Below are 27,544 nucleotides of genomic sequence, written 5' to 3' on the forward strand. Positions count from 1 at the left end.
AGATGCATACGGAGGGGGGAAGATATTTCGGGCACTTTGTCACCTGATGGGTGATTTCCCACAGGTGACAAAGCATTACATGTGTCATTGCCCTAAAGGAGAACTGAAGCCTAAAGAAGAATAAGACTAGAGATTTTTATTCTTTACTTTATGTAGTGAACTGTACCAGCCCCGAGTTTCAAAAGCCAAATGCCTCTGTGAAAAGTTGGGCTTAAAAACACGAAAGTGCTGCTGCGAGAACAAAAGATAAACCATTTAATCAGCTTCATTTCACAGTGAGCTCAATATTACAGTTAATACATGCAAAACTAAAGAAAAAAAAAAAGCTAGAAATCCTATGTGATGTATAGTGAACTTACTGTAGGGGTTCAGCAGCCCTATAACAGTTCATAATCCAGGCCTCTGAAGTTTCCACCAGCAGCTCCCCATCTTGGCTCTTGTTAGACATCTTTTGTGTGTCAGTGGCACTGCACGTGCTCAGTGGGCTCTGGGCTGCTGCTGAGAAGCTTAGGGGGTGGGGAAATCATCATGCAGTGAGGTTCATCTGCCATAGAAGTCTCCCAAGACACCACCTGCCCATTATGGACAAACACTGCTTCTGTCCCTGGTGTTTTCGTATTTCACGCCGCATTTAGACAATAGGCCAAACTCTCAGGTTGCTATGAAGCAAGAGCTAGGGCTATAGGGGCCAGGTTGGCTAAACTCTGCAGGGGTTACAATGCCGTTCACTGGACTTAGATTTCATGCTATTCTGATACCTACTGGGATCTTGCTCCCTTCCCATTGTTCTGCTGATCGGCTGCTGGGGGTGAGGGGGGGGATATCACTCCAACTTGCAGCGCAGCAGTAAAGTGTGCCTGAGTCTGAGCTTTCAGCCAGCGCTACACATTAGAACTGCTTTCAGCTAACCTATTGTTTCTCCTACTCCCATGTAACTGGGGGAGTCCCAAGCCGGACTTGGATTTCTTACTATTGAGTGCTATTCTGATACCTACTGGGAGCTGCTATCTTGCTCCCTTCCCATTGTTCTGCTGATCGGCTGCTGGGGGTGAGGGGGGGATATCACTCCAACTTGCAGCGCAGCAGTAAAGTGTGCCTGAGTCTGAGCTTTCAGCCAGCGCTACACATTAGAACTGCTTTCAGCTAACCTATTGTTTCTCCTACTCCCATGTAACTGGAGGAGTCCCAAGCCGGACTTGGATTTCTTACTATTGAGTGCTATTCTGATACCTACTGGGAGCTGCTATCTTGCTCCCTTCCCATTGTTCTGCTGATCGGCTGCTGGGGGTGAGGGGGGGATATCACTCCAACTTGCAGCGCAGCAGTAAAGTGAGACTGAAGTTTATCAGAGCACAGGTCACATGGCTGTGGCACCCTGGGAAATGAAGAATATGGCTAGCCCCATGGGAAAAACAGATTACAATACAGGATTCTGCTGGAGAAGCTCTATTAACTGATGGGTTTTGAAAACAAACCTGTTTTCCCATGACAGTATTGCTTTACATACCACAGCAACAAGGCTACAGTTTGGAATGGAACCCTACAGTCTCTTTTTTTGGCTGCCACAGCAAACAGCAGGCTGGAAATTGGCTGGCTAATAATTCAAATGCCTCAGGAAAGAAAAAGGACAAGCTAATGACTATAAAGTTGAGCTTGCCCTTTATACTGCCTTAGTAAGATATGGTTGTATGGTATATAGCACCTAATTCACATCTTGGCTGCCTGCCTGGGGTAAATGTGCTCAGTGCCATGTTAGCTACACTCCTGTCACATTTCACATATACCCAGGGGCAGAGGGACTGTGCGCCAGTAGTCTGCCCGGCCCCACGGCACCCCCACATACAAAGAGATATTCCACACAGGTTGGGGGTTTAGAGAACTGTGGCAGTGCCAAAAACAAAATGCACCATTATTGAGAGTATTCAAAACTTTTCATAATAATGTTTACAAGGTAATTTACACCACAGAAAAGTATATATTTAAAAGTGATAACCGTTACCTCTCTCGCAGCTTGCTTCCCCAGCTCACTATCCAGCTGCATCATTAGAGTGACACACAGCCATCTGTAAGCCCCTCAGCAGCTTCTTCATGGATAATCCACTTTTGTGAACTTGAATAATGGTAGAAATTTTCTCCACAGAAGCTGGACTTCATACCCCATAATCCACCTCTCCAGTCATGTGACCAAAGGCAGAGACATTCTCCTCAGCAGCCAGACCTCACATCCCATAATCCACCCATGCAACAAATAGGAGACATTCTCCTCAGCTGCCAGACTTCATATCCCATAATCCACCTCTCCAGTCATGTGACCAAAGGCAGAGACATTCTCCTCAGCAGCCAGACTTCATATCCCATAATCCACCCATGTAACAAATAGGAGACATTCTCCTCAGCTGCCAGACTTCATATCCCATAATCCACCTCTCCAGTCATGTGACCAAAGGCAGAGACATTCTCCTCAGCAGCCAGACTTCATATCCCATAATCCACCCATGTAACAAATAGGAGACATTCTCCTCAGCAGCAGAAGTCTCTGGCTTCAGTCACATGACTGGAGAGGTGGATTATGGGATATGAAGTCTGGCAGCTGAGGAGAATGTCTCCTATTTGTTACATGGGTGGATTTTGGGGTATGAAGTCTGGCTGCTGAGGAGAATGTCTCTGGCTTTAGTCACATGACTGGAGAGGTGGATTATGAGATATATTCTCCTCAGCAGCCAGACGTCATATCCCATAATCCACCCCTCCAGGCAGAAGTTGTAAGTGATTAAGAATGTGACTGGCGCAGTGCCCATAACTATGGTTCCCTAAGCCTGCTACTGCTCTTGCCTTCTCAATGATTCACATAATAGCTCAGGCCACACACACCTTATGGCATCCTCTATGAATTCTCTTGCTTTCCTTACAGTATACAGGCTGCACACATAGTAGAGATTACATAGCATTATTACAATACCCAGTCAACACTAAGGGCTCTGGCACATGGGGAGATTAGTCGCCCGCGACAAAACTCCCTGTTCACGGGCGACTAATCTCCCCGAGTTGCCTTCCCCTGCCATCCCACCGGCGACAATTTAAGTCGCCGGTGGGATGGCACATGCGGCGGCGCGACTTACACTTTCGCCGGTGGGATGGCAGGGGAAGGCAACTCAGGGAGATTAGTCGCCCGCGAACAGGGAGTTTTGTCGCGGGCGACTAATCTCCCCGTGTGCCAGAGCCCTAACGGGTCTGGGCCCCTGAGCCAAAATGGTGGCACTGTTTTCCTCATGACTCATTGACTGAAAGGCTGATAAGATGGCTGAGGCTACTGCCACAGGGGGAGTTTCTTGGCCTAGGTACAAACACACAAAGCAGATTTTTCAAATGCATGGATATGCATTTTGGTGCCAAAATCCACTCCATCATATTGCCGAAACACAGGATTGGGAAACTGCCCATAGTAACCCATAGCAACCAACAAGTGCGTAACATTAAGACACCTATAATTAGTTGCTATTGGCTACTAGATGTGGGCAAACAGTTTATAACATTCCAATAATTGACAACCTATTACTCCCTTTCAATCTATTCTACACTGTAACAATATAAGTAGGAATATGAAACAATTTAGGTTTAAAAAAAATTTATTTGCAAACACTTTCAAATATGAGAGTAAAGCAAAGGCCTTATTCTGTGAAAAATTAGATGACAGGCTTAAAACATGAAATCTAGAATGGAAAGTACTGCTGCGAGAACAAAAGATGAACATTTAGTCAGTTTAATTTCACCAAGAGATGAATGAGCTCAATAATGCAGACAATAAATGTAAAACTAAAGCCAAAAAAATATGTTTAGAAATGCTGTGTGACCTTACTGTTGAGGCTCAGTAGCTCTATTACAATAATGACCCAGGCCTTCAAAGTTGTTCAATTCAATTCCCACTTCTGTAAAGTCATCTTTTGTGTGTCACTGACCTGCACATGCTCAGTGGGCTCTAGACTGCTGCTAAGACGTTACACTCATGCCATGCAATGTAATCTGAACCGATTACTAAAGAGCATTGTATGATTCATTTTACATTTAGATATACTGTATAGGGTGAGTCGATCTCTAAGCTCAGGTAACGGGCAGCAGCCCAGAGTATGTGCAGGGAATCAGCACAAAAGAAGATGGGGGGGCTACTGTAGGCATCTTCAGGCGGCTTGGGGCTGGTACAGAAGCACATAAGGTGTTGCATTTCTACCCAAATTCTTTAGCTTTAGTTCTCCTCTATCTGCGTATGCATATAATTATTTTACACGTTGAAATATGCATTGGGATTGGTTAAATGCAATTCAGCCTTGTGACCCGTGGGAATATTCTCCAATGGGCCCAGTTGTGGCTGTTTGCCCTGTCACTTAGCTAGTGATGGGCAGATACCTTTTAACAGTTTCTGTGCAGAAAACAGAATTTTTTATAAAGATTCTGGCAGGCTTACATTGCCCATAATGCTTCCCTAATGTACATAAGACATATGGACAATGACAAAGCAAGCTCACCGTTCAGCAAGTATAACGCTTACAGTACAGTCATTCCCCTGCAAGGGCGATTATATTACCCCCATGGTTGGTATGTTGGCAAAAGACATAAAAGATAATAAATCTGTTAAATCACCTTTGCCGCTACTGCAAGCCACGCTTATTTATGCAGCTTGGCCTTTAAAAAGGTTTCCACTTAATGATTAATATTGAACCCAAATATCCGTGTGAAAAAGTAAGTAGTGTGTTATTGAAAAAACCTTTACCAGCCTTTAGAATGCTAAGCATGTTACACATATGGATGGGGTGGGGGTGGATGGATATACAAAAATGTTTATGTTTGTGATTGTCAGCAGAACTGGATATTGGTACAGGTACAGGATCTGTTATCCAGAAGGGATCCCATACTTGTACAAGCATTGGCAACATATTCTGTAGGCGATCCCAAGTAAAGCAGATTTCTGCCGGTCAGTGCAGAGTCACCCTCAGGTAAAGAGAAGACGCACAATAGGCTAAATGGACTTTCTTTTCAAAAAATTTTTTTATACATGTTTAAAAAAATACAGCTACAAATATTGCTTTTAAATAGGCAAAAATGGAAAATACTAGTCTGGGTTTAGCTGGGACGTCTGCTTCCTGAACGGTCTTGTTCTCTCGCGGCTCTCCTTTAACTGGGGACATAGGGCTTCTCTTCCAATTCCGCTCCTGGGCTCAGTCGTTTATTAAGGCCAAAATCATACTGTAAAATACAAAAAAAAAGTATCCTTCAAAACATGCAGATTCTCCACAGTCACTAATTTGTATATTAACAGACAAATCACAGACAGGAACCTTTCCCATGCAAATATAAATAAAGAAATTAAATAGTTCCAGGTGGCACGGGCTCCCTTCCCATTGTTCTGCTGATCGGCTGCTGGGAGGGGGGGGGGGGGGGGATATCACTCCAAATTGCAGCACAGCAGTAAAGTGTGACTGAAGTTTATCAGATGACAAGTCATATGGCTGTGGCACCTTGGGAAAACTAGCCCCATGGTAAATCTCAAAATTAAATATAAAAAAAAATCTGTTTGCGCTTTTGAAAAACAGATTTCAATGCAGGGACCTCCTTCCTACTGTGTCTCATACCACATGGCACTTAATCTGTGTATTTATACATATTTATTGTATTTATTATAACACACCAAGTTATTAAAATATAAAGTACTGTTGTCCTGCACTGGTAAGTTATTTGTTTGCTTTAGAAACCCTACTAACCCTACTATAGTTTGTATAAACATGCTGCTGTGTAGCCCCGGGGGCAGCCATTCCTGCACTGGTACAGCTGGGGTGTTTGCTACAGAAACCCTACTATAGTTTATATAAATACCCCGCTGTGTAGCCCCGGGGGCAGCCATTCCTGCATTGGTACAGCTGGGGTGTTTGTTACAGAAACCCTACTATAGTTTATATAAATACCCCGCTGTGTAGCCCCGGGGGCAGCCATTCCTGCACTGGTACAGCTGGGGTGTTTGCTACAGAAACCCTACTATAGTTTATATAAATACCCGCTGTGTAGCCCCGGGGGCAGCCATTCCTGCACTGGTACAGCTGGGGTGTTTGCTACAGAAACCCTACTATAGTTTATATAAATACCCCGCTGTGTAGCCCCGGGGGCAGCCATTCCTGCACTGGTACAGCTGGGGTGTTTGCTACAGAAACCCTACTATAGTTTATATAAATACCCCGCTGTGTAGCCCCGGGGGCAGCCATTCCTGCACTGGTACAGCTGGGGTGTTTGCTACAGAAACCCTACTATAGTTTATATAAATACCCCGCTGTGTAGCCCCGGGGGCAGCCATTCCTGCACTGGTACAGCTGGGGTGTTTGCTACAGAAACCCTACTATAGTTTATATAAATACCCCGCTGTGTAGCCCCGGGGGCAGCCATTCCTGCACTGGTACAGCTGGGGTGTTTGCTACAGAAACCCTACTATAGTTTATATAAATACCCCGCTGTGTAGCCCCGGGGGTAGCCATTCCTGCACCGGTACAGCTGGGGTGTTTGCTACAGAAACCCTACTATAGTTTATATAAATACCCCGCTGTGTAGCCCCGGGGGCAGCCATTCCTGCACTGGTACAGCTGGGGTGTTTGCTACAGAAACCCTACTATAGTTTATATAAATACCAATGCAGGGCAAAAGTACTTTATATTTGAATTACTTTGATACACTTTCATTTTTTATGTTACTGTTCCTTTAACTGATGCATTTTGGGAAAAAAAAATCATGTTTTCCCATGACAGTATCCATTTAATGTACATTCAGATTTTGAAGAATAGTTTTTTTAGTGTCAGTATCACTTTAAGTGCAAGTAGACATATAGGGCATTTTTATTTTCTGCTACTACTACCACTAGCCCAGCAATCACAAGCAGATATGATGGGAAGCAATTTAGGACAATTTCAAGGTGTTTTATTGCAACGTGATCTTAAATATTGAGGACCGGGGCCTGGAGGGACACTGACCTGTACAAGTAAATGAAGAAACAGAGTAGATGGAATCCAAGTTTAATCATGGCTTCTTTCATATGAGACTTTAGTTGCCCCCGATTGTGAATCTCTGTGGGGTCAAACACCCCCAAGTTTCCACTTGGCACCATAATAAACCTGGAAATAAAGCAAACTTGTTACAATTTGTGCTGTGGATTTAGCAGGCAGCACATTAGCAGACCAATGTTATGCCCCCTGCTGGGTGTTCATTGAGATGCAGTCACAATGACGTACTGCCGATCAGAAAAGGAACAGAGGTTTCTAAGGAACCAACGTCGCATCTTTCAGGGTGCGTCACTGGAACAAGTCAGAGTGACCCCTTCCAAAGCCAAGGCATGTTGCGTAAAAGCATTTTATCCCCATCACATATGCTTAGTAAAACCAGCAGTGAAAACAAAGACATAGGATGCAGCATAATGCAGGATATTACATTCTGTCCTGTGTTCCAGTACAAAAAAGGTTTATCTGACATTTCTGCTTCAGATTGCTTTGACAAAGGAACGTTAGCCACAGACAAACGATAAGTGCCCTTCAGGTTATCAGGGAAGTATTCGGTAGGAACCCTGGGCAGTTTTCTCCTCTCATGTGTTATTCATTGCAAGAGAGACCACACACACTTGGGCAAGAATGGCTCACTCCTATAGAGAAATAGTCCATTACCCTGAGAGATGCTTCAGTGAAAATGATTGAATTTTCCTTTAAATGAGAGAGAAGTTCCGCAATGCAGTCACTTTCATTGTGTAGAACCCTCTCCTTGCCCAGGTTCCCTGCTGAGAGCTAATGCTGGAGGGCTCCCTCCACCAGTCACTACATTCTCTGCTGTGTAAACCTGGCAAGGACCTTGCACTGTGCACGCTACAGACCAGGGGCCCCCCAAACCTTTTTACCATTGAGACACATTAAAACGCAAAAAGTTGGGGAGCCACATCAGCATGAATATAGTCCTGGGGATACCAAGCAAGGGCTATGATTGGCTATTCGGTAGCCTCTGTATGGAGAGGCAGCCGCTTGGCTCTGTGACTTGCCTTCAAGTCAGGTATTTAAAAGTAAGAACCTGCTATGAAGCCACAGGGAGCAACATCAATGGGGCTGCTAAGCAATATGTTGCTCACGAGCCACTGGTTAAGGGTTCACGGCTTTAGACAAATATTACTTAAATACAAATATAGCACTTTATAAGTAAAATTATACATACAAATATAAAGGTCCTGGCCTTACAGGTCATAACCTCTGATCTTGACCAACCTGGGTTCTTGCCTGGTAGAACAGATTATTTGCAGGCGATACACTAAAAACAATATATCCCATGACAATAATGGGGCATGTCTTTGTTCTCTCTTGATAATGAGAAGCCCTTCTACTGACTGGAGTGGCCCTACTTGGCCTAGGAGGGAACTACTTTAGGTGTGTAAAAGGTCTTTACAAGAACTGAATGGCACAAACTAAAAGTTTCTATAGGATACTTTAACTGGCCACACTTGCCACACTAGCCTGTGTGTGAATGCTGGGTGGTGCTACACTCTGGACACCTGGCAACATCTCCGTATCAATGAATAGTGGAAATAGGAGCTTCAAACACAAATAGTTGTTGCAGGTTCTTAACCATTTCATTAAGCCATTACCAAATCAACAGCAACTATTGGTGTGAGCAGCTACTATTTACACTATACAAACGAATATGTAGAGGGCCCAGCATGGCTACCGCTCTCCCTGTTGCTTTGGCAGTAGAGTCATTGGCCAGTCTTGTTAAAGACACAACAGAAGAGAGTATTTTTTTACGCTTAATGGCATTTCTGAAATGACAGCGTATGCAGATAGCACCAACATGTTCATGGCCAACAAAAATAGGTACCGGCACTCAACGCAATGCAAGTGGGGGAAAAGGCCCTTGTGTTTATAGGAGTCAAACAAAGTACAACATTTTAGGGGTGTGCCCATTCGTCAGGCATGACCCCAAAACATTCCTGTACTTTGTTTGACACAATTTTATTTATTTACATGGCCTGTAATTTCTTCCCATTCAATTAAATGTAATAACTGTGACCCATACAGTACACTTGCCCTGTATTTAATTCTATAGGGAGATTCTTCTGGATCGTTTCATACACAGACTGACAAGAGGGTGAGCCAAGAACAGACACTCACCTATATATATTCCATGCTGCTACAGGCAGATTAAGAATGAAGATGAACCAGTGTAACGACACGAGCATCAACACCGATACCACGGTATGGCCGACCAGCTCCGGGACCACCCACTGCCAAGAATTTAAGAACAGAAACATTATTTTGTGCAAACATCAGTTTTCCTATGCGCTCATTCCCCAAAACCTATTTGCAGAAGGTACCGTACAGTGGAGACTTGCAGTGTGTCGGGTTCCTTATGGAACAAGTCAGGTATCTGCCAGGAAGCAGCCAAGTACATGAAGCATTAGAGCATTTTTATTGACTCTTTTTCTGCTTCCCTGCCAGTCCTTACATTGTGCCGCTTCAGTGTTTAGTGATAGGTACCTAGTTGGGTTGTGGGGCAGGTAGCAAGTAAATATGTAGTCTACCCAATAAGATCCAAAGGCTGTATAATTGAAATTCTAGCACTCATGTTTAAAAAAAATATCAGATAAAGGCTATTGTATTAGCTGAAACATTAGTGTGCTCCACAATGAAAACCACTTTTGTTGTACTGTAAGTCCTGTGAGTGCAGATTGTGGGAAATTATATATAATACATACATACATAAATGCAAAATACAATTAAATGGGTAGTAAAAGTGTCACAGGTGCCAATTAGTCTGCTTTTTAGGTTTTTTTGTTTGTTTGTTTTTTGCAACCACTTTTTCCTGAACTCTGCCAAAAAGCCTGAGGGACTGCTCTAATTGTACGTATGTGCTTTGCTGCAGGGGGATTCCAGGGGTTGCCATAGGAATCAACTTATTCTTTATGATGCTGTTAAGGCAAAGCAAAACCACCATGGGCAACATAACACTCTCACGTAGGGAAGCAAAATACCTTGTTCAGTTTGGAGCAGCAGGAACGAGCGTTGATGTAGTCACATTCTAAGTCCGACAGAGTAATTATCTAGCACTTAAGATAAGGACAATATTGCTCTTTAATTACAAGGCAAATCAGTTAGTTTATGGTGCAAAGGTCTCACTGTTTCATTACAAGGAATATTACACATCGATTGTGACACAGCAGACTCACAATTGCAGCAGCAGGCAGTCCCGGGGCAATAAGGGTGCTGTGGCAAGTACAGAGTGCACTTTTGGTATGTGTAGAAATACATATATCATGGGTTCAGTACAGAGCTGCTGTGTAAATTCCATCATACAACAGCCCCCATCCATCTGGTTATTGTGACTATTCCCCTGCTCCATTTATCCATAAGTCAGATACAAGCAGTGAGAGCTGGACTGAGTGTGTGCAATGATACAAAGGGTTAAGCAAGGGACTGATGGGTAATACCAGTACGCAGCAGAACAAAAGTATGTCTGTGCCAACAAGAGGCGATACAAATACTTTATGAAGAAAAAAAATAGTTATTCATCTTTATTCCTTGCTGTGCATTGTAATGCACAATAGCAAACGCATGATTAAACACCTGCAGCTGCAAAGCCTAAACTGTGTGTGTGTTTTGGCACCTTCAGAGCATTGGAGGATGGGTAATGAGTGAAAAGTCAAGTCATGTTAGTGCAGTAATGTACCCTACTGGCACGGCCCGTACTGTGTGTGTGTGAACTCACCTGTTCTAAACTCCTGCTTCTGACTTAGAATTGTCTCCCAATGCCTTTGTGCTTTTGCACAGGTCTGTGAATCAGCTGGCTTCTGCTACATTGTTTCCAAAGTCAGAACCACCTTAATACTGCGTTCATCTTATACTGTATTTCTAAGTAACCATCAAAAAGATATAAATATGTCAATATGTTTTCTTGCATAGCCATAAAAGGGCAAGAGTGAGCATTTCAGGACAATTTAGGTGACTTGCCCCAGGTAAAAAAAAAAACAATAAGTTTACAATAGAGACAAAACCAGCATTTCCAGTTTGGGGCAGACAGGGAGAGAGAATTCGCCGGGTTCATTATGGTCCCAACTGCAACTTCTCTGTCACTGCACAAGATACAGACCCCTCTCCCGTCCCCCATGCACCAATGTATTGCTCTTCTCTAAGCAAAGTTGTGCTTCAGTTGGACACAGACAGAATTTGGCCAGTCAGAACATTCAGATGGCTTGTAAGTTGGCTTGTTTAGCGAGAACAGCAATTATAAAGGGTTTAGCCACAACTTTCATTCCAAAGCATCTAAAGCAATGTCATGTGATCATCGTGGCTGCTGCCTGAGGCTTATTTGCTGCTGCAATCAATGGGAAACACTATGGGTGACCCATTACAGCCCAAGCACTGGGCAGGGGGGACACGTGGCCAGTGTCGAACTGGGAACCAAGGGCCCACCAGAAAACCTTAGACCAGAGGTCCTCAAACTTTTGACCCAAGGGGCCGGATCAAGGGCTCCTCAGACGTTTGGGGGGCCGGACCGCCATCACCAGCAGCCCCCCTGGTGAATTAGTCCACATTCTCTTTCATATCCCGCCATCAAACCAGACATTACATTAACATTTATTTATAAAGCGCCAACATATTCCCCAGCGCTGTACAATATGTGGGTTACATACATTGGACATACAGAGTAACATATAAAGCAATCAGTAACCGATACAAGAGGTGAAGAGGGCCCTGCCCAAAAGAGCTTACAATCTACAAACAGACTGTTCACATTACCTCCCAACTCCTTCCCCCCCCCCGTGCTACGTTTACGCTAAGTCCTACCTATGCCAGTTCCCCCCCGGTCTGCAGTCCATCCTCCATCTCAACTCCCCTGTGCCGCTCCCCGCTGAGTCCTCTCTCTCCACTGCCAGGTTGGAGGACGCAGCGGGGGCCGGGTTAATTCCTCTGGGGGGCCGTAGTTTGGGGACTGCTGCCTTAGACCCTCGGCTCGCTTTCCAAACTATTTTTTCCCCTTTCCTCACCCAACCTCTTTATTCTCCTAGTTTCTTTTATTTACATGCTAGCATCTATTCCTCCATCTATTTCTCCCCTTTGTTCCCATTCACAAATAGGGAATGACCATGAAACAGGCCAAATGGTGAGGAGCAGGAGGGCCCACTGACACCTGGGCCCCGCGGGAGTTTCCCTGGTATCCTGGGCCAGTCCGACACTGCACGTGGCACTTTAAATGAACGTCCCAGAACAACTGACAGTACCATTCAGTATGTCAAATGGGGGTTTAACAAAACCCCACGTTCAGGAGGCTCTGCCCCTTACATCCCCTTTATTGCCAATGTGAAATTACCAGCGGCGAGGGCAATGGGACAGGAGCAATATATTAAAAAGCCCCATGTAACTTTGCGCTAAATGGCAGGTAACGCTACTACCCCACAGCACTGGGGCCCTAGGTAAGGTCTGAGCCACATTAAGGCATACAGGAAGGCTAAATGGCTATTGATAACATTCAGAAGTTGCCCAGGAGCTCTGAAACCCAGGAGAGAATTATGGGAACAGCCAGATCCTTGCGAGGTACAAATAGTAATGGGGGTCTATAAGCTTTGCCCCCATCTAGGCCTTTTGTCCCTCCTGGGTACCTTACACAGTGGTACTACAATTCCCAGCATCCCATCACAAACAGAAAGGAAAGGGTCTCCCAACCTGTAGCAGTAGCACAACTCTGTAGCTGGTTCAAATCTCAGACGTGCCCAGAGCTCTGCTGAATTAGAGTGTAAGCTCCGCAGATCAGAAAGTGCTAATACAATAAATAATGAATACAGACCTGATTGGCATCCTGAACGCATTATACACCCCAAACTAAGCCCCTGCGAACTACAACTCCCACAATTCCCTGTGAAGCAATAGGCTTTAGACCATTCTCAGATCGTGTCGCAGGGTCTGTGGCAATAGTACGGGGAACAGAGCCCATGAACACTCCGCAGCCTAGTAGCCTGCTCACCGACACTTCAGCACCCAGCCCGGTTACCCTCCGCCACCCCGCGGCCCCCTCACCCTGCCGGTGCCCCAGTTACAAAGGATACGAAGTAGACGGAGAGGAAAATGAGGGCGCAGCAATCAATGAGCGAGAAGATGAAGAGCGCGGCCTCCATACTGCATTCAGTACAAACTCTCTCACTCTCCCTCTTCCGCCAATCCGCCGCGCCCTTTTCTTATCACGTGACGGGGAAAATGCCGCAAGGCCTTCTGGGAAATGTAGTATTTCATTCGGGACACGTGATCCGATCCAAGTGTTGGCATTCCTGTCAGTACTAGGGCGGTGGCGCTCTCACTGGCAACTGTCTATTAAACGTCAACTACCTCTTGGCACATTATAAGGCACAATATGCAAACCAACGCAATAAATATCCCTGTCCTGTCAGCATTGGGTAATAAAGGTTACTTTGTACAACCAAAAAGGAGATGAATTATTGTCAGTGGCTTATTTTGTCAGTAGGAAGTAGCTGTCTGGCAGGCAAAGAGATTGTTGGCTTTTTGTCTGTTATTGATACTTCCAACATTCCCTGCTATCAGGGCCAAATGGAACAGTGATAATGAGTTGTAAGAAAGATATAAGGATGAAGACACACTGGGCGACTAGTAGCAGCTACTTTTTCATGGCTACTAAACTCCCCTGCCATAGACAATACTGAGAATTGCCTCTGCTAAACACACGTAGAGACAATTATCAGTAAATAATCAGCATTGTCTTTTTTAGTAGCTGCTACTAGTAGCTCTGTGTGTCTTCACCCTTAGAGCAGTGACACACGGGAAGATTAGCCGCGATTTGCAGAAATCGCCAAAGTTGCCTTGAGAGGAAACTTTGGGCAACTTCGGCTAATTGCGGCGCCACGTATGCCATCCCACTGGCGATTTACATTCTAGCCGGCGGGATAGCATTGCGGGGAGATGGGGGAGATAAGTCGCCCGCAACAGTGAAGATTTGTCGCGCAGCGACTAATCTCCCCATGTGTCACTGCCCTTACAGACTACATGAAACAGACTGCTTAGGGTCCCAGGACCAGGAGATAGAGGGAGCCTGGGGAGCAGTGTCTTCATTACAAAGGAATCAGACTCTACAAGTGCTTGGGATCCAGTCTAGGAGGTAAAAGAAGCCCAGTTGGCAGTGGCTAGGGTTGCCACATTTTCTGGAAATAAATACCAGCCTTACTATATTTTTAAATAATTCTCCTAATATTAATTAACAAGGAATTCTGGGAACTAGTCCCAAAGAGCTTTGAGAAAATCCCATTTACGTGGGTTTATCCTACAGGCTAAAGCTCACCGACTGGGTTTTTTAAAGCAGAAGCCAGGATAATAGCTGATCAGATTCCCAACTACAGACTTGTTTCGCCCTTCCTGGGGCTCATCAGTGTAGTGTAGAGTTTTCTGATCAGCTTCGGTAGACCTAGGAGTGGGGAATCACAGATTTACCCTCCCATTTAGATTGTAAGCTCAACAGGGCAGGGACCTACATCCTCTTGTGTCTTTGCTTTTTAACTTATTGCAACTGTACCTTGTATTTATTTGTATTTATTGTTTCACTTTGTATTTATTATTATTTTAATAACCCCCTGTTTGTATTAATCTATTCTACTGTACAGCGCTGCGTACATAAGTAGCACTTTATTAATAAAGAGATACATACAAACAGATTTATCTATTATTAATGGCATCAAGCATCATTTTTACAGGCAAGCTGGCAAGCCTAACAGGGGCGTTAAAGGGGTGGTTCACCTTTACATTAAACTTTAAGTATGTTATAGAATGGCCAGTTCTAAGCAGCTATACAATTGGACTTTTTGTTTTTTATATATATAATTTTGTAGTCATTTGCCTTCTTTTTCTGCCTCTTTCCAGCTTTCTGATGGGGGTCACTGACACCATCAGCCAAAACATATTGCTCCTTTAGGCTAACTGTTATTGCTAGTTTATATTACTTATTTTTCTATTCAGGCCCTCTCCTATAAATATATCAGTGTCTTATTTAAACCATTCCCTGGTTGCTAAGGTAATTTGAACCCTAGCAGCCATATAACTGCTGAAATTCCAAACTGGAGAGTTGTTGAACAAAAAGTGAAATAATAAAAAACAAACATAACTAATAAAAAAAGACCGAAAATTGTCTCAGAACATCATTGTCTTTGTTGTGTTGGTTGTCCCTTTAACTATAGGGGCACAGAGGGACAATGACTAATAAGTAGTTTCATAAAGTTTTTATTAATAAATCTGGTTACCAAAGTTTGGAGGGTAAAATAATTTTGTAGTTTGTCTCTCTAACTTCAGTTTACTCCACTGAGCTATTTTCTTGCTTTTAGCTTACTTACAATTACTACAATGAACTGACCCATAGACAGTAACAATACTGTATGTAACTTATACCAGGGTGCTGGATATATTGCATAAACCTGGTGATATAGCACATATTTTTATTGTGTTTCCTATATTTATTAGTCAGTAAAGGGTGGTCCTAATTACATTCAGATTTAGCGCTGTTCGCAGCACTTTTCTATCTAACCTGTAGTAGCATAGCTGTCATTGGGTGTAGCAAGATGGCCGTCGAGATATAACAACCGGGGTTAGTGCTGTTCGCCTCTGTGCAGTAAAACTTTATTCAATCCAACCTGTTGTAGCACAGCTGTCATTGGGTGTAGCAAGATGGCCGGCGAGATATACAACAGCAGGTTGTTGCCAAGGCATAATTGCCAATAAAGTTATATGAAACATGGTTGCTTTATTTAGCTGTTTAGTTCGATGCCTGAATCCAAAGCGCAATTCCCTCTTAATCTTTAGAGTGAATCTCTATGTATATCGGTATAAACAGCAGCAGCTGTAGATCAGTAAAACACTCCCAAACGTCCACACGATATCCTGTCAGTTCTTTCAGCAGGCATTGAGCAGGACGGCTAAGTTTGAAGACCCGGCTCCCATGTGGGTCTTACGGTGCTGAAGAGAGATACAGAGGCATGAAGAACTGGCCGGGCTCTCCCGGGATTGACAGGAGGCTCAAGCACCGCCTCACCGAGGTAATAATCTATTAGGTGACACGGTTTTGCCTTCTGGAATCCCCATGATCACTCTGCAGCCCATTGCACTTCTATTGATCTCAACTACTGCCAGAAAGTTATGGAGAGTTCTGGGAGTTGTAGTCCAGCAGCAGCAACAGATTCCTGTTCTGTCCACTGACTTCATAGTCACCCATGTGGAGTCATTTGGGTTCATTATGTAGCACTGGGCCAAACTGCCAACCAATCAGATAATTGCTTTCAGTGTTGTGCCTGCTGAAGACTGGTTTAATCTGATTGGTTGCTCCTGGATATTGCAGTGCCCTATATGTAATGAGTCTGTCTTAAGGTGGCCATACACGAGCAGATCCGCTCGCTTGGCGATGTCGCCAAGCGAGCGGATCTTCCCCCGATAGCCCCACCTACGGGTGGGCGATATCGGGGACCATTTAGGTAAAAAAAATAATAATCCGATCGTTTGGCCCTGGGGCCAAACGATCGGATTATGTGGGCGGCAATGGGGCAGTCGGATCGGGGACCGCATCAACGATGCGGTCCCCGATCCGACCAGATTTTCTAACCTGGCCGATCGAGATCTGGCCAATTTCAGGCCAGATATCGGTCGGCCAGGCCGCTCTGCTCTCCCCATACACGGGCCGATTAGCTGCCGAATCAGTCCAAGGGACCCATATCGGCAGCTATAGTCGGCCCGTGTATGGCCACCTTTAGCCATCAGCTGCTAGGTGGGCAGAGCAACTATAAAGGCACGGTATAGGTTTAAAGGGGACATATTGATTCAAAAAAACAATATTGTGCCAATAAACTGTATTCATCTAACTGTAGAAGCAATGTGCTTTTAAATGTAGTGTTGATTTATTGAAATATTTTTCAAAAACCCCACTAGTCCCGCCCATCTGTTCCACTTCCTGCTGCCTCCTTTCCCATATATATATATATTATAAATAATAATACAAAATATCAGAGTGCACCCCTTACCAAAACATCAATAATGATCGAGGTACACTGGAGAAAACCCATTCAGCAACTCTAAAAATAATCACAAAAGCAAAGTGTCTGCACACTCAAAAAGTACAAAAGAAAAAATATTTTATTAAATACAAAACATAAAGAATAAAGCCCAATGCGTTTCAACCCAATAGTGGGTCTTCATCAGGGGAACCTTTTTAACTTTTTGTGCTGATGAAGACCCACTATTGGGTTGAAACGCGTTGGGCTTTATTCTTTATGTTTTGTATTTAATAAAATATTTTTTCTTTTGTACTTTTTGAGTGTGCAGACACTTTTTTGCTTTCATATATATTATAAATATCAGCTCTGAGTTTCACTTGGAGTGAGTACTTCTTTGCTGCACGCAATAATCATTCAACTGTAACAGAAATGCTCTTGGCCTAGGTCAGTGGTTCTCAACCTTCCTAATGCCGCGACCCTTTAATACAGTTCCTCATGTTGTGGTGACCCCCAACCATAAAATTATTCCTAAGACCATCGGAAATGTGTGTTTTCCGATGGTCTTAGGCGACCCCTGTTAAAGGGTTGTTCTACCCCCAAAGGGGTCCTGACCCACAGGTTGAGTACCGCTGGCCTAGGGCTCCATTGGCCACAGGATTTGATAGCCCACAGCTCTTCACCAGGAGCCTACATCAGGGGTCTAAAAGATTTGATAAAGTATTTAATAAGCTGTCTGTCCAAAGCCTGGCACTGGGTTTCACTGTGTTCTGTGCGTCTCTTGCAGTATCTGAGCAGTAACAAATGCGGCGGCTATGTGGATATCGGAGTAGTAGCGGCTGATCTACAGAGGATATACAGGTAGGTGCAACTGAACCTGCAAATCAAAGCAAAGAACATACTGAGTACTCTAGGTCGGAGAAGCCACAGTACAGGGAAACAAGATGGCAGCTGGATTCACTAGGTGGTGTCTAGCGACTAGGCAAAACTGCTGCTAGGCTAACGTTTTCTCAGGGTATTTGTGCTTTTAAACTATAAACAAGTCCTGGTTCTTGAAGGGGATAAAAAAGAGAAACATAAGGGGGAGAACCCTACATACTGTGTGAATGATAAAAGCTGCTCTCTGTGGCACTGTATTGCAGGCCTGCAGACTGGTTGATGTGTGATAACCCTGCCTTTTGTATTGCAGCGCAGACTATGGCAGGCGGAAACGGAATGCCTTCCGAATACAGGTGGAAAAAGGTGAGTGTTATAGCAAGAATTGCATCTACAGTAATTATGGTAAGTTAAAGGAAAACTATACCCCCAGAATGAATACGTAACCAACAGACAGTTTATATTATAATAAGTGGCCTATTAAAGAATCTCCCCAAACTGGAATATATATATATCAGTAAATATTGCCCTTTTATATCCTTTCCCTTGAGCCGCCATTTAGTGATGGGCTAGGTGCTCCCTCAGAGATCAGCTGACAGGAAGTGATGCAGCTCTAACTGTAACAGGAAGTAGTGTGGGAGCAAAAGGCAGAACTCTGCCCATTCATTGGCTGATGGGGCCTAGCATGTATGTGTGCCTTGGCTTGTTTGTGTGCACTGTGACTCCTATGATCCCATGGGGCGGGGCTTAGTACATAAAATGGCAGTTTCCTATTTAGGATTACCCAATGGCACATACTGCTAAATAAGTATATTTATATGAAAATGGTTTATTTAGATGGAGCAGGGTTTTACATATGAGCTGTTTATGCAGTATATTTGTATAGAGACCGACATTGTTTGGGGGGATAGTTTCCTTTAAATGCTGCTGCTGGGATAGACAAGCCTCGGCTTTCCAACAAGCATTGCATTCTTTGCAGACCCCAGAAGCAGAGTTTGTAGCCAGTGACTGTGAGATATTCATTATCCTAGGGTTTGTCCTCGCCGACCCACTGCCTGTCCACAGCCCTATGAGAGCTAGTGGCAAAGTGTCTGTCACCAGAGTAAGCTTAGTTAGATGGGGTAAAGTGGGCAACTCATGCCTTATCCTTCAGAGCAGCACCCACCGGGTACCATAGTGTATGGTATAGAAGTGACCACCCCCGTCTGGTATATACATTTGGCATCCAGCTGAAGACAAGTGTGTGTGTGTTTGTATATACATACACACAATACAAGGCTGATTAGTAATTAATTCAGAGTCACATTATGTGGCAGCATAGAAACCAGTGCAGTCTGCATTAGAATTCCTGAATAATCCATCCTTTAACATCAGCTTCTATGACAGATGGAACATCACTTTCTGCTTGATGATTTCCAACGCCCCCTAAGCTTCTCAGCAGCAGCCCAGAGCCCACTGAGCATGTGCAGTGCCACTGGCACTCCTAACCAAATCCAAGATGGTGACCCCCTGTGCACAGCTTCGAAGGCCTGGATCGTTACTGTTATAGAAATTCTGAGACTTATGGCTGGGGAAGTTTATAGAGTACAGCATTTCTACTCATATTTGTTTTATGGTTTAGTTCTTAGATGTGTGGTTATTGCCTGATAGGGTTCTGCACTTACCTGTTCTGTGTGTTTTTAGTGTTTAAGGTTATCAGCAGTGAGAATGTCATTGAAGCGCAGGAGGAGGCGCACCTGGCGAAAAGGGCCAAAAGGGGAGAAGATGGGTAAGTGCTGTAACAGTATCAGTGTAAATTCATTGCCATGCATGGGATAAATACCGCAGCTCTGCAGTTAATGAGTGAATGACCCCCCTTAGGTTAGTGAACAATCCCATCAAATATGATAATCTATTTTTTTTCCTTTTTTCATAGGAATCTAGAAATTTTGTCGGACTGTACAGATAGTGACGACTATGAAGATCAGCCTGTAAGTTGGATTCATTACGTTGTATTCACATTCACTAAACCCTAAGAAGGTCCTTAATTTAGTAAAGCTCACGGAGGCCATATCCACAAATTGGGAGTTAATGTTTAATTGTCTAAAGGCCCCCATACATCCTGATCCAATATCCAGTCCTGTTTTGCAAAGGGGCCCTTCATGATCTGATTATTGGCCTGAATGTTTGGATCAGTCCAGTGTGGCCAAGCAAAGATACACCTAGCCGAGTGAGCCATTGTATACATGTATGGGCTGCTTGAATTGCCCTGGTCAGAGCTAATGGGTAACTGGTTGCTATGGGTTACTGCACTGTGCATTTGATTTTCAGTAAACTATAAATTGTTAATTGACCTCCCTTACCTTGCTGCATTAAAGGGGTTGGTCACCTTTGAGATAACATTTAGTATGATGAAGAGAGTAATATTCTGGGACAATTTGCAATTGGTCTGTATTTTTTATTTGTAGATTTTAAGTTTTCATTTTCAGTTCGGAAGCTCTCCAGTTTGGAGTTTCAGCAGTTATTTGGTTGCTAGGGTCCAAATTACCTTAGTAACCAGAGAGTGGTTTGGATGCGACACTGTTATATGAATAGGAGAGGGTCTGCCGGGGTCAGTGACCCCCCACTTGAAAACTGCAAAGACTTGTAAGAAGGCAAATAATTAAAAAACTATAACAAATTAATAAGAGCACTTGAAAAGTTGCTTAGGATAGGTCATTCTGTAACATACTAAAAGTTAGCTGAAAGGTGAACCCACCCCTTTAACAGGAACAGTCCAATAGACCTCCTTGGATGCTGTGCATCATGGGATGTCTGTGTGTGCCCTGCAGTATTGGGCTAATGCAGGTAAATTAAAAATAATTCTGCTCATTTCAAGCTTATTGGGTAGCACGCTTGGGTTCATAGGGGCAGGAATCCATATCAGACCCAATCATTTTGAGACTTTTAGGGAATACATCATCGTCTTAATTGCTAAGAGGCTCAGGGCCAGACATGCCAAGGTACTGACTCATTTTTTTTTTATTTAGTCCTCCAATCACATGAACAATTCTCTGCTGTCCTTGTACCGCAAAGGGAACCCTGACTCCTTATTGGAGACTCCTACCAAAAATGACCCAGACACCAGCACCCCAGCGCACCCGTCTAAGAACGCCAGTGTTGCAGCAACCGGGGTCCCCCAGGGCACTAGGACCCCAGAAGCTGGCTGGTTTATCGACAAAACTCCCAGTAGAGCAATGAAGCAAAACATCCTCATAGATCTGTGCGAGGATTCGGCAGAGGTGTCTCACTCAGGGCAGAAGGAGGTACAGTAGCAAGGTCCAAATTTACCAGTTTTTCATCTTATCAGAGGAGAAGTATTTTATGAAACATCCTGGTTGTAGCCCAGACTAGCAATCTGTGGGTACTGGGAATGCCAGGGGGGCTGTAAGGTGCCACAGACAGTCACTATTTATTGGGCTGGGGGGGGGGGGGGGCTGTTTGTGCCTCTGGGTACTGGGAATGCCAGGGGGGCTGTAAGGTGCCACAGACAGTCACTATTTATTGGCCTGGGGGGGCTGTTTGTGCCTCTGGGTACTGGGAATGCCAGGGGGGCTGTAAGGTGCCACAGACAGTCACTGTTTATTGGGCTGGGGGGGGGGGGGCTGTTTGTGCCTCTGGGTACTGGGAATGCCAGGGGGGCTGTAAGGTGCCACAGACAGTCACTATTTATTGGGCTGGGGGGGGCTGTTTGTGCCTCTGGGTACTGGGAATGCCAGGGGGGCTGTAAGGTGCCACAGACAGTCACTATTTATTGGGCTGGGGGGACTGTTTGTGCCTCTGGGTACTGGGAATGCCAGGGGGGCTGTAAGGTGCCACAGACAGTCACTATTTATTGGGCTGGGGGGCTGTTTGTGCCTCTGGGTACTGGGAATGCCAGGGGGGCTGTAAGGTGCCACAGACAGTCACTATTTATTGGGCTGGGGGGGGGCTGTTTGTGCCTCTGGGTACTGGGAATGCCAGGGGGGCTGTAAGGTGCCACAGACAGTCACTATTTATTGGGCTGGGGGGGGGCTGTTTGTGCCTCTGGGTACTGGGAATGCCAGGGGGGCTGTAAGGTGCCACAGACAGTCACTATTTATTGGGCTGGGGGGGCTGTTTGTGCCTCTGGGTACTGGGAATGCCAGGGGGGCTGTAAGGTGCCACAGACAGTCACTATTTATTGGGCTGGGGGGGCTGTTTGTGCCTCTGGGTACTGGGAATGCCAGGGGGGCTGTAAGGTGCCACAGACAGTCACTATTTATTGGGCTGGGGGGGGGCTGTTTGTGCCTCTGGGTACTGGGAATGCCAGGGGGGGCTGTAAGGTGCCACAGACAGTCACTATTTATTGGGCTGGGGGGCTGTTTGTGCCTCTGGGTACTGGGAATGCCAGAGGGGCTGTAAGGTGCCACAGACAGTCACTATTTATTGCGCTGGGGGGGCTGTTTGTGCCTCTGGGTACTGGGAATGCCAGGGGGCTGTAAGGTGCCACAGACAGTCACTATTTATTGGGCTGGGGGGCTGTTTGTGCCTCTGGGTACTGGGAATGCCAGGGGGGCTGTAAGGTGCCACAGACAGTCACTATTTATTGGGCTGGGGGGCTGTTTGTGCCTCTGGGTACTGGGAATGCCAGGGGGCTGTAAGGTGCCACAGACAGTCACTATTTATTGGGCTGGGGGGGGGCTGTTTGTGCCTCTGGGTACTGGGAATGCCAGGGGGGCTGTAAGGTGCCACAGACAGTAACTATTTATGCCAGGGTGTCTTTTAATTCCCAGTCCAGACTTGCTCTGGTCGCTCCCCTTTAAATATAATCCAACCCGGGGTGTGAAGCTGCAGTTTCTGCTCTCCACTGAAACATCCTTTTCTCTCGCACAGAACCCCCCAGACCTTTCCCTCTTGGAGAGTGAAAAGAAGAGGAAGACACCGAAGACCAGGAATGGGCGAAAGTCAAAAAGCAAATCTTCTGATGTAGATGGGGAAATTGAGGACCGTCTCCTTAACAATAAAGGTGGGGGGTTAGCCAAGCGATGGCTCCGCAGCTGCCCAGCATCATGGGACTTCATTTAAACACACCTACTGTGCATATTTGTATTTTCCAATATTCTGCTCAGGGAAAAGGAAGCCAGTGGAGTAACTATAGATGAGGCAGACTCTGTGGGGGGGGGGGGACAGGGGGGCACGGGGCCTGCTTCCACTATAGCCACTCTAATCCCAAAAAGTTTGCATGCAGCGGTGCCCACTGAGCCTCTCCAAAGATATTTTTTTTGCAGAGGGGCCCAGTACGGCCTTGTTACACCACTGAAGGAACCTTAGACTTAAATACCTACCTTGGCTTGGCATTAAGGGCATGGGTTCCTGTTGTGCATTATGCATGTAGGCACTCAGTGTTGTGCCATTTGTATTACACACAATTAATGGCCGTACACCCATGCAGCCCCTTTATTCAAAGGCACAATGTACCGATTACCATGAATCTGGCGAATATTTGATGCTTGCAGGCATGGGCGTGCCATTAACATTTTTTACTTTAAACTGTGGCCAAGGTGTCCTGTCCTTTTCATCTACATTCCTATATAGCATAAATAATGTACCAAAATGTTTTGGCACAAGAACTACTGATCCCACAGCAATAGGTATGGACCAATCAATAGGTAGACAAACCGATTTACCCAAGGAGGCTCATTTGATAACACTGCATTACTTGCATCAGTCCAGCAACCAATCAGCAATTACCTTAGAGCAGTTTGCTGCAGATAGAATACTGAAAACAAATATCTGATTTGTCGCTATGCTATAGAAAAGTATCCACTGTTTATATGGATGAATTCAAATAAAAGTGTCAGCTGGAAATATTTCTGGAAATGTTAAAGGAAACCTAGAGCTTATTTTGTTCTCAATATTTTATTGGTCCACATTTTCCACCCTGATCCCTGTGTTTGGTTTCCAACTAAAGGTAAACTCCCAGAGCTGCAGCGTTCTTCTGTGAGGTTCGAGGATATCGGTGGAAATGAAGATACCCTAAAGGTGGGGGATTGGTGAGAAGCTTGAAAAAGAAATAAATAGTCTGTATGAGGTGCAAGTGTAACAGGGTGTGTGTCTGTCTTCCTCGTATATAGATACACCTTTGTGATTATACTGTAAGACACATTCTGATTGGTGAGAACCCAGTAACAAGCTATTCCGCATATCTAGGCATATGTTGCCTTTACTCATTCAGCTATACCATGGGACAAGTTCATTTGTCATGTCTAAACCAGATCATGGCACACATGTTCCCTAACAATGTGTTGCCAAAGTGGCAGTTATTTGCAAATGCTTCTCATCATGGGCTGCCATTATACACCAACAGCCAAATGCTGTGGAGGATTCTGGGAGTTGTACTGTGGTATTATTCTTATTGTTATGATTGGCTGTCCCTGTTAGGGGGCTTCTAAAAGCAATGGTTTTTACCCCAAGTAAGTTATATTAGGCACCCCATTGGTTTAAGAGTGGATATCTAAAGGCCACTTGCTTTTGTTCTGTATAATACATAATCAGGCGGTTATTGCATGATCCCTACTGGGGACTGGGGTTACAGGATGGTGGATGCTGGGATAGAATTTCATGCTTTTAACCTGGTTCCTACAGGAGGTCTGCAAAATGATGATTCACATGCGTCACCCTGAAGTTTACCAGCACCTGGGTGTGGTGCCCCCGCGGGGGTTCCTTCTGCACGGACCGCCAGGATGTGGCAAAACCTTGCTGGCTCAGGCAATTGCTGGGGTAATTATCTGCCCCTGCTATTATCTGTAGGCATCTTGTCTGTTTAGTTGCTAAGGTTACATGCATGCCTAGGAACGGTTGGCTCCTCAGATTGGGGGGCAAATGTATTTAATGAAGGGGGCCCTGCCTTAGAGAATCAGAGATTGCTAAATAAGCGTTGAGTTACTGAGCAGCTTGTGTCTCCTGTAGGAGCTGGACTTGCCAATGCTCAAGGTGGCAGCCACTGAAATGGTTTCGGGCGTTTCTGGAGAGTCGGAACAGAAGCTTCGGGAGCTCTTCGAGCAAGCGGTGGTGAGTCCTGGCATTGCCCCACCTGTTTCTTAGCAACTGCACTCGGGCTCTTTGCGTATTTACATATTTTCATTTAGGAATTTCTCCCACGAGCAGGTGGTTTTAAACCTGGGCAGGAAGGGACCCATGTGTACTTGGTAATTGTACAATTACATGTTAGTAGTTTTTGTAATACCTGTAATAAGCCAGGTGCCCTCCAGCTGTTGTCCAACTATAACTAAGCGCTGGCTTTCAGTGAGTTCTAGGATTTGCAGGTCAGGGACTTCCATTTTATATAAAAATACCTTGCCGGGGGCCCCTCTTCTCTAGATCTGCCCTTGCCAGCATCCAGCTTCTCAGCAATATCCCAGAACCCTTCATTTCCCACAGCCAACATTCCAGCCCCCCTCTTTTCTGCTTCAGAAACTGCTCACAACCAACCTGGTCCCTCAATCTACCTAACAACCTACTTACCCCTTACTTTCATTTAGTAGCCCAGAGCTCCAATTACTGTAACCCCCCCATGCTTAAAGAAAAACAACACATTTTCTCACCTCACGTGTCTTCCTTTCCAGTCCAGCGCCCCCTGCATCCTGTTCATAGATGAGATTGACGCCATAACCCCAAAAAGAGAAGTGGCTTCTAAGGATATGGAGAGGAGGATTGTGGCCCAGTTACTGACCTGCATGGACGGTGGGTAAATCATTTCACCTGCCCCTCACTGTTATATTTAATGACTCCCAAATCTTGTTCTTTTGTCCCTGAATAACTGAAACCATCCGCAAACCCTTCCCTCTATCTACTGTAAATTCTGCTGCCAGAATACTCTTAATCTATCTGTTCTCCCACAATACAGAACAATTTGACACACAGATGTGCCCATAGAATTGTGCTTAGAACAGGGAAATATATATAGACTGAGGGCACACTGAGTGTTTGTTCCCCTGCTCTCACACAGCCCTGTTTTTCCAGGCAGAGAAGCGGATTTGCTCCTTAACGCACCTCAAACTTTATTGATAAGTACGGCTTCGGCCAAAAAAACGTAAAAGTAGACGTTTACAGGCCAATTCCTGATCATCTACGCTTTGATTAGCTGAGCAGAGGTGGAAGCTGTACTTGTCTATGTGTACTGAAACCCAAATGGGTCCTTCTTTTCGGTACTGGCTTGTGTCTCTGTTATTAAGGGGGAATCACTGTGCCTATGGCAGACACTGGTAGCATAGGGGCTGCTTTGGCATTTCCCTGTATTACTATGGGAATAGTTGGCACAACGGTGATCAGGATGCCCCCATGCTATACCCTCTCGTTCTGCTTAGTTGTCTCAACTCTCTCTAGTAGGAAATGTACCATTTGCTCACAGTGCTTGTTTGCATGATCAGTAGAACAGAAATTTGTGTAACTATCAGTTGCTCTCTGGCCAGTTGGTGGAGCTCAAGTGCTCTTAGTCAAACGAAGGACTTACTGAAATACAAAATCAGCATAAGTTACTGAGATATTGCTTCTATCTGCTAAAAAAGCACTGTTTATGTAGAGCTGCAGGTATGGATGGGGAAGGAAGGCTGGGGGCTGGGAAAACAAACCATAAAATTTGGGGATATTCAGCTTTTAACCCAGCACATGTTAATATAATTATATCTCTGGTGCACAATATGGCTTTGGGGCTAGCGGATAATCAGCAAGTAGTCCTTACTGGACTGATAAGTAGCCAAAAATCAGCCAGATGTTGATTGGGCAGGTATAAAAATGCCATCGCGGTGAGGTGTGCATCGGCTCCTCACCCTGACATCCTGTATCCCATTGGTTGGGCCAAACGATCAGATTAATCAAATATTGGGGAAAGATCAGCTCGTTCGGCAACCACCCCAGATCTTTCAGTGTATGGCCAGCATAATGCAGTCGGAGTAATGGAAAGAAACTGGTTGCCACGGGCAGGGTTACTGCACCAAACTGTTTTACCCGTGTTACACAAACTGCTTAGGTTGCACTTGGCAAATGCCCGATGTGCCCTAGTTCCGTGCCATTGCTAACTATATGACAGTGATGTAAATCTTGGACACCCTCCAGCTGGGCTTGCGGGATCCACTGCCAACCTATCATCCATTACAGGAATTTCGCCTCCATCTTTACAGGAGATTTGTTGCCTGCAAGTGGTGTAAATTGCGACAAATCTCCTCATCCACCATTTTCCATGATGAATGGAAATAAAGCTACTCCATGTTTGGTCCTTGCCATGTTGGTATTTACCTATCTGGGAAGGTCCAAACATGGAGTAGCTTTAGTTTCCCTGTTTACCCTGCTTAGCTCAAATAAAGAAAAGCATACTTTTTCCCCTTTTGTTTTAATCTTGAAAAATCCATGTTCACAAGGGCACCCATTCCCATTCGAAGAAAGGGGGTTCCATCTAAATATTCGGAAAGGGTTTGTTACAGTGAGAGTAACACGTTGCTCCCCAAACCCTTGGATGTTGCTCCCAGTGGCCTCAGAGTAGGTGCTTATATTTGAAATCCTGGCTTTTGTTGCATAAAAACCCAGGGTACTGCCAAACAGAACCTCCTATAGGCTTCCAGTCCACATAGGGGCTACCATATAGCCAATCATAGCTCGCTTTTT

At 44.9% G+C, this 27,544-nt stretch overlaps 2 protein-coding genes across 2 annotated transcripts in view; one reads left to right on the plus strand and one right to left on the minus strand.

The window, feature by feature from the left end:
- Positions 1-3,608: 3,608 nt before the first annotated feature.
- Positions 3,609-13,193, minus strand: cnih4 (cornichon family AMPA receptor auxiliary protein 4). Its single transcript, NM_203961.1, has 5 exons — positions 13,103-13,193; positions 10,034-10,102; positions 9,174-9,286; positions 7,005-7,145; positions 3,609-5,238 (listed from the first exon to the last, which is right to left on the minus strand). The coding sequence occupies exons 1-5, from the start codon at positions 13,169-13,171 to the stop codon at positions 5,211-5,213; spliced, it is 420 nt and encodes a 139-aa protein (NP_989292.1). The 5' UTR covers positions 13,172-13,193; the 3' UTR covers positions 3,609-5,210.
- A 2,807-nt stretch (positions 13,194-16,000) lies between these two features.
- nvl (nuclear VCP like) overlaps positions 16,001-27,544 on the plus strand; it is a 30,932-nt gene continuing 19,388 nt past the window's right edge. Inside the window, 11 exon segments of the mRNA NM_001103039.1 lie at positions 16,001-16,084; positions 17,817-17,890; positions 18,219-18,271; positions 19,589-19,673; positions 19,821-19,875; positions 20,914-21,189; positions 22,778-22,910; positions 23,856-23,926; positions 24,530-24,664; positions 24,854-24,955; positions 25,510-25,627. Coding sequence (NP_001096509.1) covers positions 16,025-16,084; positions 17,817-17,890; positions 18,219-18,271; positions 19,589-19,673; positions 19,821-19,875; positions 20,914-21,189; positions 22,778-22,910; positions 23,856-23,926; positions 24,530-24,664; positions 24,854-24,955; positions 25,510-25,627 — 1,162 coding nt within the window. The 5' untranslated portion in view covers positions 16,001-16,024.

This window comes from Xenopus tropicalis, chromosome 5 (assembly GCF_000004195.4).
Source record: "Xenopus tropicalis strain Nigerian chromosome 5, UCB_Xtro_10.0, whole genome shotgun sequence".
In the NCBI taxonomy this organism is placed as follows: domain Eukaryota; kingdom Metazoa; phylum Chordata; class Amphibia; order Anura; family Pipidae; genus Xenopus; species Xenopus tropicalis.

Excerpts from the sequence above, each read along its gene's own strand:
- cnih4 (NM_203961.1), bottom strand. The coding sequence starts at position 13,171 with ATGGAGGCCGCGCTCTTCATCTTCTCGCTCATTGATTGCTGCGCCCTC. Across the intron at positions 9,287-10,033 it reads GCTGCTCCAAACTGAACAAG|TGGGTGGTCCCGGAGCTGGT; the intron begins GTATTTTGCTTC and ends AATTCTTGGCAG. Across the intron at positions 5,239-7,004 it reads TTCTTCATTTACTTGTACAG|TATGATTTTGGCCTTAATAA; the intron begins GTCAGTGTCCCT and ends TGTATTTTACAG.